The following is a 12,277-nucleotide window of genomic DNA, read 5'->3' as shown; positions in this document are numbered from 1 at the left end:
TCTTCCAGAAAAAATAAATTCACTGTTAGCACCTCCGAGGCAACTGGGTTGGGTATCACAAATGTTCAGCTCCATACTTGCTAGGTCTTCAATGCCACATCAACTGTCCACATCAACCAATACTAAAATAGTTGCAAGGAGTATGCATTAACGAAAGAGTAGTTATAATAGCTCCTTCAGGACAACCTCATCAACTGTCCATGTTGATTTAAATGGTAGATTAACCCTAATTCAATTACCTTAATGGGTTGGTTTCCTTTTCAAACTCAAATTAATATTTGATGAATAAAATTGCACAATCAAAACCAAAATCACCAAAACTAGGTTAGAATATGTAATTAATTTCGGAGACAGAGAGGGAGAGGCATACCTGGTCTTGATGTTGAGGATGATGATTCCTCTCAAGACCACTTGCTGCAACTTGCTTTGTCGAAGGAGAAACGACGCAAGCGGGAGATGATAAAGCAGAGAGAGAGAGACAGAGAGAACGCACGTTGATAAAATCCCTTGGCGAGAGCTACAGTAACTCGCTAACTTGCCAGCCCTAGCAAGTTACTGTAGCAAAAAACAAAATGGCAACTTCTGTATTGAGGCTGCTGAGTATGAAATTTTGCTTAGGCTGCTGGAGATGCTCTTAAATACGAGCCAATTAAGCATTTTCACACAGACCAAGACTATCGGGTGCGTGCTCACGACCCCCAACCACTACCCCCAGAAGTGATCTGCTGATGGGGGTGGTAATACGTCACGGAAGTGATCGTTATTGTATGGTTTGCCAGTGGAGGATGAAAGTAGAATCAATAAGGAAGAACGAGAGATTAGAAAATCAAGGTAAAAATCTGCTGCTATTGAAATTACATAAACAAAATGAACACAAGGGGCAAAGCACAGAAAACTGGAGTAATTAACCCGAAGGTATTACTTAAAAACAAAAACCGGAAGTGGTTTTAGTTCATTCTGAGTAACAATGCCAAAGTTGCATCTCAACTAGAGCAATTCCAAGCAACTTGACAAAGTAGATGTTCTCTATGAAAAGAAGGGAATTGCACATTCATTAAAAAAGAAAAGGAGAGATTCGCTAACCAGAAAGACAGATCAACCCTTTGACACAGACGAAAACAGAAAACAGAGGACTCTTAGCAGAACAACGGATGACCATAGTCCCTTAATTCAAGAACTACAAGAATGGCAAGATAACAGACCGATAGCCAATGTTGGTGCCTAAAGAAAGATTCCCGGGCAGGAATACAATTAAAGAAAATTTCCATCATTAGGGACTAAAAGCAAAATACCTCCAAGGCAATTGTAAAAATGTTGGCTTCAGAGCCCTGCCTAGCCCTTCAAAAGACGCCAATTTTCGCCAAGAACGTTGTTCACAAGACAATAGTTGCAAAAGGACGAATCGAGGCATAAGGCAGCAATAAACCCTATACTAAATGTGTGTACCGAATCAATTCTCTAGGCAGAACCTTTAACTTGATGATAACAGGAAGCATTGACGGAACTACGTCAAAGTATAACCAAAAGGCTTCCAAATCATTGCACAAATCATGGATGATTAAATATTTAGCCATTTTATCCTTATTTAATTCCAACAATTTCAAAAAATTGTACATGGTGCATTTTCCATTTGCAATCCCCACTCTTAAGGCACAAGGGGCCAAAGAAACAATTACACAGGATAAACCATGAAATCACAGCATTAGAACGCATATATTGTAAGCTTGCGACAAAATAACTTCCAGCATATATGCTCCAAGTGCTCAACAAACGCAACAAACAATATGCAGCTTTCTCCTACAGCTCTCTCGATTTCCAACAAAAACTCACAGAACTAGCCTGCGTTCACTCATAGGCATAGAAATATGAACTTATCAGCATTGTAACTAAGGCCACCAACATAAAAAATACAAGTTATAACAAAGGGCAATATTACTACTTCCATTCCGTCAAAATCGCTGATAAAAGCAGACAATTCACCAAAGGCGCATATGTTCGCACATAAGCATGGAATTATGAACATATTAGCATTGTCACAAAAAGACACAGATTGAACCAAAGGAAAAGCATCTTAAGAGCAATAGATAGACCATTCAATGCTGGATATTACTTCAATTTAATTACAATCCCTTAAGTTAAGGAAACAGACCATTTACCGAACTATTTCCAACATGCCACCCAGAAAACCTATCAACTACACCAAAAGGAAAAAATAACATTACCATGGGGAATCATGACAACCAAAAAGCCTACCAAGAAGACCGAAAACAACATCGTAAAGAACTGTAGAACCCATGAGTACCAGTGACCGATCCAAGCGGACGTAAGGGGATTCTCCAAATTCTTTTCAAAAAAAAAAAAAAACTCCACATTATACTAGAACTTTCCAAGGACATTGCAAAGTAACATGGGTTCACCCAAATTATAGAAATAACTGAATCCTGATCAACTCAAAACACGACTAGCAGGGAAAAGAGAGTGTAAATCAAGAAACACGCGTACGCAATCAGCCCGCGATGCTCGTCCCCGCACGAAGCCAGCTCAACCAGCAGCCTCGTGCAAACCCTCGTCGACCATATCACGAAAACCCCCGCCACTGCAATTATCGGAACACCGCCTTGCGGCAGGAACAACGCCACAGCCGATAACACCACCATCGGCAACATACAGTACCCAATCAGACTCACACACCTGTACAAGTCCAAGTTCCCATTCCTCCCAGCCAACATGTTAAAAACCACGTATAGAAATAAAGCTGCCATTGTAACCCAACCGAGGATGATCCCGAAGTGGAGTTTTCCAGCAAGCAATTGGAACAAGCCGAAGGCCATCAGGAACAGGAACGGGCCGGACAAGTCTGCGTCCTCGTGCAAATCAGGGTTTACTTTGAGGGGGTTTAGGATGGATATGGTCTTGGTCCAGATTTGGCGCGTGTTGATGCCGAGTTCTTCGAGTAAAGGCGGTTCGTCGTCGAACCCCAAGCCGCCGCCGATCCCGATGGAACCGGGGGCGGCGAACTGCGGGGCGGAGAAGGAGGAGGAGGCGGCGGCGGAGCCGATGTCGAATGACATGAAGGGGATGCTGTTGGGGTTCGGGTTTGGGGAGGAGCGAGGGGGTTGGAAGGGGGCGGTGGGGAGGCGGCGGTGCTGGGTGGTGGCGGCGGCGGCCGCGGTGGAGGGGTTTCCGCCGGAGGGGAAGATTACGGGGGGGACGTTGAATCCATTCGACATGGTTGAGAGATTTGGTGGGAAATCAGTTTTAAGATCGAAAATCAACGGAAAGTAATTTGGAGGGGAAGAGATCTACTGATTTCGGTTGGAGAAGTGTGTTTGTGTGTGTGAGATAGAGAGAGAGAGAGAGAGAGAGAGAGAGAATGAAGATCTGATGGTGGGAGCCCCTCCCTCGCTTCTGTGTCTGTATTTTGAACGAGAAGGCCGAAGGGGAAAGGGAAAAGGGGAAGGGGTTGTGTCCGCGACCTGGGGGTTTTTTTTTTTTAAAATCAAAACGACGTTGTGTACGCGACCTGGGGGTTTTTTTTTTTAAAATCAAAACGACGTCGTTTTTATATGACGTCAGCGGTTGTGTGAGTTGTTGTGTGGGAGGTACGTGTTTGTTTGTGTTTGTAGCATTTTTTTCTCAAAAATCCTATTTGCACAACCGTTGCGTTGGTTGTGTTTGTAATTCTGACCGTTCAGATGTATTTGTAATGAATCCTGACCATTCATTACAGTCATAAATGGCTAGAGATTGATTATGTGTTGTGTTTTACACAACCGTTCTGTGTTGCACTTTTGTTTTTTTCCTTAACGAATTCGAAGAGGTACCGGTCTCTCTCTCTCGCGAACAAGTACCGTTCTCTCTCTCTCTCTCTCTCTCTCTCTCTGTCATAACTTTCTTTTCCTTGACGAATTTGGGTTTATTGTGTTGAATCTGACTTTTGTAGGACGCTGAGTAGGTTTTAGCCTATTTCAAAATGGGTAAGGCAGCAGTAGATGTTCCGATGAAGGGAGGGTTTAGCTTCGACCATTGTAGACGTAACGAAATGCTCTCTAACAAAGGCCTTAAACCTCCGTCTTTTCTCAAGACCGGTACTACTATCGTCGGCTTAATTTTCCAGGTCTGTGTAGACTTTTCTTGTTTAAAAATCCAATTCTAAAAGTTTCGTGAGGAGTATAATACTATAACCTAATGGCTTTTCTATGTTATCATAATCAATTGAAAGGCCTTTAATCATAACTCGACTACTTGGACTAGTTTGCCTGCATTGGTAAAGCAAAAGGATTTGTTCATGAGGTTGTGAAAAGGCTTCATGTCATATTTGTGGGAAGTATGCTTGTAAAAGTTTATGCAAAATTTTTAAGGGGTGTAAACAAGCCGAGCCGAGCTTTGTAGTGTTTGAGTTCTCGAGCTTGAGCTTAACGAGCCGAGCTTGGCTAATTTACTCAACGAGCCTCTTTAAACGAGCTGAGCTTTTCACTTTTGAGCGTCGAGCTCGGCTTGATTACTAAACGAGTCGAGCCAAGCCTTAACGAGCAGAGCCATGAGTTGCTCGCGAGCAGTTCGGTTCGTTTGCCGTACTACGCAAAATCAACGAGCTTGCATGCCGATTTAGACTAGTCTGCTGATTGTGATGATGTGCGTCCCCATATCCCTTTTATGATTTCGAGAAGGAGGAATTACATAGTTCTAGACTACTAGTATAATAAAGAATTAAACTTTGACTGCCGTTCAAAAAAAAAGAATTAAACTTTGACCTTGGAAGTACATTAAATCATTTTGTGTAGACTTATTTTCATCCTGAAAAACTATTGGATCGTCTTGGAGGGAAGAGTGTACGGAGGATAAGTTCATACCCTGAAAGACCCGAGTCGTGAACTCGTGATAATGACTTGCCTGGCAGAAAGCAATCGATTGGTCTTTCGCTTTTGATTCAGATTTTGATTGATTGGGTATGAAGAATGCTTCTTTTTAGAAACCGGAGGTGTGGAACGAGGTCAACCTACGAATATAGTGATTTCAGCACCTGGATCGAGACAGAACTCCTATCCTCCCGATTGAGTAATCTGCTTTTGTCCAAGCATTTGCCAAGTTGGGTAAGGCAGTGAGCATTAAATTGGGGAAATGGGAAAAGAAGCAAGGGAAACTGTGAGACAAGTGGCTTTCATTGCCTGGTAAAGAGTGGGCAGTTACTATATTAGGCAAAGATAAGGGTAGAAGGCAGAATACGTTTTATTGGACCCAATTTCCAGAACCAACCCCTCGTTAGCTTGAGCATGATAGTGATGTAACAAAGTCAGCATTGCGAAATCAGGGAGATGGTGGATTTTGGATAACAAAGATTACAGAGAGCGGTGTATTACTTTTGGACTTGATTGACATTAGAGCTTTGGAAATTGGTATATGCACTACTAATTTTTCATTTAGTGTTAGCAAGTTACTAGAATGTCGGAGATAACCATTTGATGTGCGTGCACGTTGCATTGACTTCTTATATCTTAAGCATAACATGTAAATAAATTTGGAAGTCAACTTTCTCCGTATCTCTAAGTTATTTGAGAGACGGGTGGATAATAAAAGAAAATCAAAGAACGTATCTGCATTAATATTTGGAAGGAAGATTTTCATGTGAGATCAAACTATTTTAGTGTACAACAAGACAACCTCCTTATGGAGGCCTAAGATGATGAAGATAAAAAAATGGACTGTAATGTCTTTTTCCGCAGGGCCTTATTAAGTGTCATTTGGTTTGGCGGCTTTGGCCTGTTGTCTTTGTCATGGAAGGCTTAGTCTCCCGTACGTCTGGGGTCCTTTAGGCTCGTTTTTTTACCCAGTCATGCATGGTTTTTGTAACCAAGAGCTTTCAAATAACAATTGATTGGTTTATGGTAAAAGTTTTCAGTCGATTAATTTAGAACCCATCAAATTAGGAACTCTTTTGTTCTCTGTCTTAATTTACATGATATTGAGCATCACAGTCGCATATTTTTATGCTTGAAACTCAAATAAATTACTTACACATTTGAGATTTTTCTGTTTTTGCTTGAAGTTATGTAGCACTTGGGACGTAGAGGGTGCATCTCTCTGAAGTCCTTGTATTGGTGACCTTAAATAAGGCGGAAATATGAGTCTTTCGGTACTATATTTGGAAAACAATGCCATTTTGCAGACTTGTAGTAACATTTATCTACTCAACCATTCAGCACGTTAACTAGCCTGTTCATGGTGTTCAACCTGATTATCTGTTGTTTTCTGTGTGTTTTTTTTGTTTGGCGAAGTAACCTGTTGTCGTTGTGTGTACCTCTCTTTTGTAACACCGTCCATCCACAATGTAAGACCGTTTCGGGATTTTCACCTTTTTGAGGGACATGCATTCAATGAATTCATATTCAAATTAAAGTCCATTGATTTTCCCCCTTTTCCCTTTACCCCTATTTTTAAAAGTATTCATAACCTTTTTGCAAGTGATATTTTCAGAAAACTATAAAGTGTACTCTTCTACGTTTGAAGTGAAAAAATATTTTGGGACATCCCCAATTGGAAAGGTGGACAAACAAAATGGGGGAAGAGGGAAATATGTACTTATGGTCCTGTGGACATATCCCAATGTGAGCAGGTTAGGTAATAAGAGAACTGAGAATATCCAGTTCAAGTTCTCTTCAGCTAAAGGGGGCAAGACTTAAAAATCACCTTCATTGAATCTAGTTTTTCATTGCGTGCACACAATTCTTCTCTAAGCAGGTCTAAATAAAGTGAGAAAACTAGGATATTACACACAGGAAATGACTATTTAAACTTCATAGTTGTGCATATTCGGTTGTCGAAACCCATAAGTTAAGATGGATCCTATATCCTTACATTCTCCATCTCTGACATGGAAATGAATAACGAGGATTTAGGTATGCGTAATGTAAAATTTGTGTGATCGTTCCATTTAAAGCCCTCTTGAACCAATTATTTCAGCTAGGAACAACTTGCCCATTTATTCCAGTTTCCAGCAATAAAGAATTTTATAATTAGGTGACTTCACAATGACAGCGAGTAGTTGAGACTCGAGGGGAAAGCCTTGGCTTGATGGTTGTACAGACTAGAGAGGTTGAAAATCTAGAAAGTTAGCCAAAGCAAGAGGTATCAGATAGAATAGTTTTGACACTTAACAATTTGGACAACATAGATAGTTTCCTTCTGAAATTGACTCTTAGTGTTGTAGCCACCGTGGCCATGTTGGATTTGTTTGCAGTGCATACTGCTCTTTGCTTTACAGTTTCCTGGGATCTAGTTATCTTCTTAGATGCCTTTTCAACTCTCCAGTGATGTTTGCATTTTATGTTCAGGATGGGGTTATCCTTGGAGCAGATACAAGAGCTACTGAAGGGCCCATTGTTGCTGATAAGAATTGTGAGAAAATCCACTATATGGCACCCAATATTTATTGCTGTGGAGCAGGGACTGCTGCTGATACAGAGGCAGTGACAGGTAACTTCAAAATCATGTTCTCTATTAGAATTTTGGTTGCCGGGCTGCAATACTATAGCATTACATCTGATGTTAAACAAACTCAATATTTTTATCTTCCTAGACATGGTCAGTTCTCAGTTGCAGCTACACCGGTATCATACTAGCCGGGAGTCAAGGGTTGTGACAGCTCTTAGCCTTTTGAAGTCCCATCTTTTTAGGTAACTGTAGATGTTGAAAAGTTATTCTAGGTATATGAGCAGTTTTGTTAGGACATTACGTATCAAGATGTCCTGATTCTTTTGACTTAACCAGCTATCAAGGCCATGTTTCTGCTGCTTTGGTGCTTGGCGGAGTTGACGTCACTGGACCTCATTTGCACACTGTAAGTGATCTCTATGTACAGGAATCTGAAGGTATCACTTTTTATGACATGCTATAGCACTAAGTATTCTTTTAAATGATTGCCAGATATACCCACATGGATCAACAGACACTTTGCCATTTGCAACTATGGGTTCTGGTTCCCTTGCTGCTATGGCTGTTTTTGAATCAAAATACCGTGAAGGGCTAGCTGTAAGTTGGTTTATTCTGATTGGTAGCAATGGTTAGAATTCGTACAAGCTGAATTGCTTTTAAGTTTTAAAATAGCCGGACTTTTGTGTTTCTTGGTGTTAGTGTGGAACAGAAGAGAATTGTGAAGGAATATTATCTTCCTTTGTCTCAAAAAATATGTTACTCATTTAGCTTTTGTCTTTTGTATGGGAAAGGGAAACAGATAGGAAGAGATTCATAACATAGCTTTTCTTGGCGTGGGGTAAAAGAAAGGGAAGCAGAAATAGTTTAAAACAGCAATCACACAGCATTTAGTTGCCTTTTCTCCCTCATTGTTTTATGTGGAAGTCAAACGAGGAGTGGAGGTTTTTAATTTGCCCTTTCCCTTTCTCTTCTGTCGTCTAATCCATCAAGCAGACACAGGCTTAGGCGCCATTTGATTCACATGGGATATAATCTAGCATTGAGAAAAAGTGTGGAATACACTACCATTGGAAGTTATGGGAAAATGTTATTTCTATCCATCGATAGTTGAAATCTGAGTGTGCGGATATTTCTTTGTAGAGGGATGAAGGAATAAAGTTGGTGACTGAGGCTATTTGCTCCGGCATATTCAATGACTTGGGAAGTGGAAGCAATGTAGATGTTTGCGTAATTACCAAGGTTTGTTAATCCGCTGGAAGAATAAATCTTCTCATTATGTGCATCTAGTCCTGATACTTTGCCGGCAGAATAGCTTTCTAATCCCCTTTTCACAATTTATTCTCCTACAGGGGCAAACAGAATACCTGAGAAACCTCCAGATGCCTAATCCTCGTACCTATGTCAATGAAAGAGGGTATTCATTCTCGAAGAAGACTGGTTAGTGATTCTGTCCTAAACCTTACCTTCATGTCAATACCCGGGGTTGCTTTATATAAGTGTTAGATTCTTTCATCTTTTCAAGGGCTGGCTGTTTTGTGTACTCAATAGAAGATGTTGCTAATCTTGAATGGTCTTGAGATTGTTAGAAAAACTGAAAATGTCAAGCTTAGAAAAATTTCAACATTGTTCATTGTGAGACCTTTGTTTTAGCATTTCTGCATTAGTATGCCAACTATCCTTGTCCTGGGTTCGGTTTCCTCACTCCAATTATAGCAGTTGACTATTGTGGAAATGTAGCGATTTTGGTCTTCGGAGTATGTTTATATGGATAAAAAGTGTATGACGGTCCATAGCAGTGTTTCACAACTGAGTTTGGACCGGTCGGTTCGACCTCTTGAACTGTCAACCATTCCATTTTCTTGTTTGGCCTGCCTAAGAGAATGATTTATTAGAAAATAGGGATTGAACTGTTCAAACTTCTATTACCCGGTCAAACCATTCAAAGCAGTCCGGATCTGAAGCTTCCCAACATCTCGCCTGCAGCTGGAAAAATGATTAAAATAACAGCGAAAGAGGTTTGAATATGAGACCAGGCGTTCAACAGTGGAGTCCTGTACCATTGATGCAACTCCAACATCCATTAGGTTCCGCGCTATTTATTTGTATGTTTATTCTCTTTGAATTTGTTGGGAAAATGTGCAACTTTTTGTTAATGCTTTCATTTTGTCACTGAAATTTATTTTTACAATTATAAGTATGCATCATGACGATTCATTTCCGGTTGACCAAAGTTGAAACAATGACCTATCCTCCATGTCCCTTTTCGGGTCCATGGACAAGGATCCGCGTAGAAAATTAATGTACGGTGCTATAGCCAAGTTTACATGTATTTCTTTCATTGAACGAAGCAATATCCTTTGTGGTAACATTTGGTTTTGAATGCCAGAGGTTCTGTCAACAAAGATTACGCCGCTGAAAGAATTGGTGGAAGTAATCGAAGGAGGTGATGCAATGGAAGAATGAGCTGTATTGAAATTCTCCATACTTGTGTCTCTTTGATGTCATACTGTATGAATTTTTAAGTAAAGACCGTAGTTTCCTTTCTGCAATTAACATCACTGGTTAGTTCCTTCTATGTTATTTGTGATCCTGAGGCGACCTGAAATCTTGGTGTGCCAATCGTTCCTTTGTATTGATAACTTGGGATCTGTTCCATTGACCGATTCTACATTCACTAGCGAGGGACCCAATTAAATTTTAGTCCCTAATTTACATTTGACTATCATTGTCGTACCCCCCGGGGATATGTGCCAATTGTTCTCTTTGTGCCATTGCGGCTAATGCTTTACCCGATATCAATACAAGATATTTGGGAAAAAGTAAAACTATACGATGCTTTTGGTCTTGTTTATCCTTTTTATGTTTCGGAATTGGGCTATATGGACACTGCCTGAAAATGTCTATTAGGACCAAGTAGTAGTGTTGCATTGTTGGGTCATGTTAATCATCGAGTTCTGGAAGGTGATTTTCATTTATAGCTCCCAAAAAAATGACTTTCGAGTGCTTGCCAAAATTTTAAAAGCCTATTTTAGATTCTAGGTTGTTTTGGAGTAGCTGTTTTGGACCCAAAATCTGGTTTTTAGAACTTGGGCGATTAGTGCTCCTGAGAACATCTATTTTCAACTTTTTTCAATCTCATTTTCAACTTTTTGGAGCTAAGTTACATTGTTCGAGTTTGTGGAATACCGATTTAAAGAACTTGTCAATATGAATAAGGTTGAAATATAGTAATGAAGTTTTCCTAGAATACTCCACTACAATAGTGTCCCTTTGGTTGGCCACATAGCTGCCTTAATTACGAATAAAATAAATTTTTTTGTCCGATCAAGTATGTACTGATACCCGATTAACTTCGTTCTTGGTAAGAATGATGTACTTCATACTAATATGTAAAAGATGGACGGTGTCGATCGAGGAAAAAAACCTCAGGTGGGGGTCGGATACTACAATTTAATACTTTAAATGCCTCCGGATGCATCAAATGTAGTCCGATCAGGCAGTAGTCGATATCCGATGATATTCGATTTTGGTGATAATGATGGAATTAGTGAGACGTGAAAATCCTAATGGTTCAATTCAACCATTATTAAAATATAATTGGATGATTAAGCTTAGAATTTATTTGAACTGCGCGATATGAGGATGCTTAATTATTTTGACGCTAAGAGCATCTCCAATCTTTACCCATTCACCCCCAACCCCCCCGCCCCCCAAATTTGAGTCAATTTTAGATAAAAAATCATTTTGGATACGACTCTCACATGATTGATGCATTCTCCTGTTATTATAATTGCTCAAACGTAAATCTCGCATTGCATGACATAAAAAAAAATTTCTTCATGTTGAATTGGTAAATTGTTCCAAACTTTTCTTCTCATTTTCCTTCCAAATTTCAAGTTCGGAAAAGGAAATAGAAGCTAAAGTTATTCAATAAATATAAACTAACCAGTGCTCGGTCAGCAAATGTCGCTTTGGCCGAGTGGTTAAGGCGTGTGCCTGCTAAGTACATGGGGTTTCCCCGCGAGAGTTCGAATCTCTCAGGCGACGATACTTTTTTACCGCTGTCTTTTGGTAATTGATTTTCACACCCCTATTATTCACTCTCTTTTTGTCCTCTTGTAATATGAATTGACAAAATTAACTTTAATTTGTATACTTTTTCACACTTGAAAAAATAACATTGTAAATTCACATCACGAAAAGAAAAAAAAAAGTGATTATAAAAGAGAAGAGTGTGAAAATCACTACCGCCACATGGAAATCCATATCTTGTATGTTTTTGCTTTTTTTTTTTTTTTTTTTATCTCTTTTATAAGATGGAGTTTGGCTAGGTTTGTATAATCTTATATCAACTGAACTTGAAAGAAAATCCAAAAACAACAAAATGACCCATGTCAGCTAACTTGCTGATCCTTAACCTTATTACGTGACTCAATAAATTAACCTCAGATTATACAGTAGCTAAATGCGTGCCCTTATATATTGCGCAAACGTAAAATTTTACAGTAGCTCAACTTGTTCCTCTTTTTCCCATTCTCTCTCTACCAAAATAAATTTTACTAACGTAAAATAAGAGGGTGTTTACACTGTTAATAACTTATGCAGAATAATTTTTTGGTTTTGTTTTTATTCAATTTTTTTTTGCGTTTGTTAGTTTTACGTCAAATTTTTTGACTTTTACATAAGTATTTTGTGAAATATCCAAAGAAAAGCTCAAAAAGTCAATTCAAGAACTTTTTCTTGAATTGACTTTTTGAGCTTTTTTTTTTTTATATTTCGCAAAATACTTATGTAAAAGTCAATTTTTTTTTACTTTTTCGATTCCTCTCCTCTTTACTCCCTCATA

General features: G+C 39.3%; 2 protein-coding genes and 1 non-coding gene across 3 annotated transcripts; 2 read left to right on the top strand and 1 right to left on the bottom strand.

Moving 5' to 3' along the window:
* Positions 1-2,050: 2,050 nt before the first annotated feature.
* LOC131333452 (uncharacterized) lies at positions 2,051-3,467 on the bottom strand. Its single transcript, XM_058367980.1, has one exon. It carries the CDS (start codon positions 3,228-3,230, stop codon positions 2,451-2,453), a length of 780 nt encoding a protein of 259 aa, XP_058223963.1. The 5' UTR covers positions 3,231-3,467; the 3' UTR covers positions 2,051-2,450.
* Positions 3,468-3,841: 374 nt separating this feature from the next.
* Positions 3,842-10,164, top strand: LOC131333581 (proteasome subunit beta type-7-A). Its single transcript, XM_058368178.1, has 8 exons — positions 3,842-4,117; positions 7,332-7,473; positions 7,577-7,673; positions 7,768-7,837; positions 7,924-8,028; positions 8,572-8,670; positions 8,781-8,868; positions 9,818-10,164. The coding sequence occupies exons 1-8, from the start codon at positions 3,974-3,976 to the stop codon at positions 9,892-9,894; spliced, it is 822 nt and encodes a 273-aa protein (XP_058224161.1). The 5' UTR covers positions 3,842-3,973; the 3' UTR covers positions 9,895-10,164.
* Positions 10,165-11,396: 1,232 nt separating this feature from the next.
* TRNAS-GCU (transfer RNA serine (anticodon GCU)) lies at positions 11,397-11,478 on the top strand. The gene has a single exon. It is a non-coding gene; the product is annotated as a tRNA-Ser (tRNA).
* Positions 11,479-12,277: the final 799 nt, after the last annotated feature.

The sequence above is a fragment of the Rhododendron vialii genome, chromosome 7a (assembly GCF_030253575.1).
Source record: "Rhododendron vialii isolate Sample 1 chromosome 7a, ASM3025357v1".
In the NCBI taxonomy this organism is placed as follows: Eukaryota; Viridiplantae; Streptophyta; class Magnoliopsida; order Ericales; family Ericaceae; genus Rhododendron; species Rhododendron vialii.
This window is presented reverse-complemented; position numbering and strand designations above follow the sequence as displayed.

What these genes read in the sequence shown, in the direction of transcription:
- LOC131333452 (XM_058367980.1), bottom strand. Translation starts at nt 3,230, where the DNA reads ATGTCGAATGGATTCAACGTCCCCCCCGTAATCTTCCCCTCCGGCGGA.
- LOC131333581 (XM_058368178.1), top strand. Translation starts at nt 3,974, where the DNA reads ATGGGTAAGGCAGCAGTAGATGTTCCGATGAAGGGAGGGTTTAGCTTC. An exon ending in TCGTCGGCTTAATTTTCCAG is followed by an intron (nt 4,118 to 7,331) that starts GTCTGTGTAGAC and finishes TTTTATGTTCAG; the next exon opens with GATGGGGTTATCCTTGGAGC. An exon ending in ATGTTTGCGTAATTACCAAG is followed by an intron (nt 8,671 to 8,780) that starts GTTTGTTAATCC and finishes ATTCTCCTACAG; the next exon opens with GGGCAAACAGAATACCTGAG.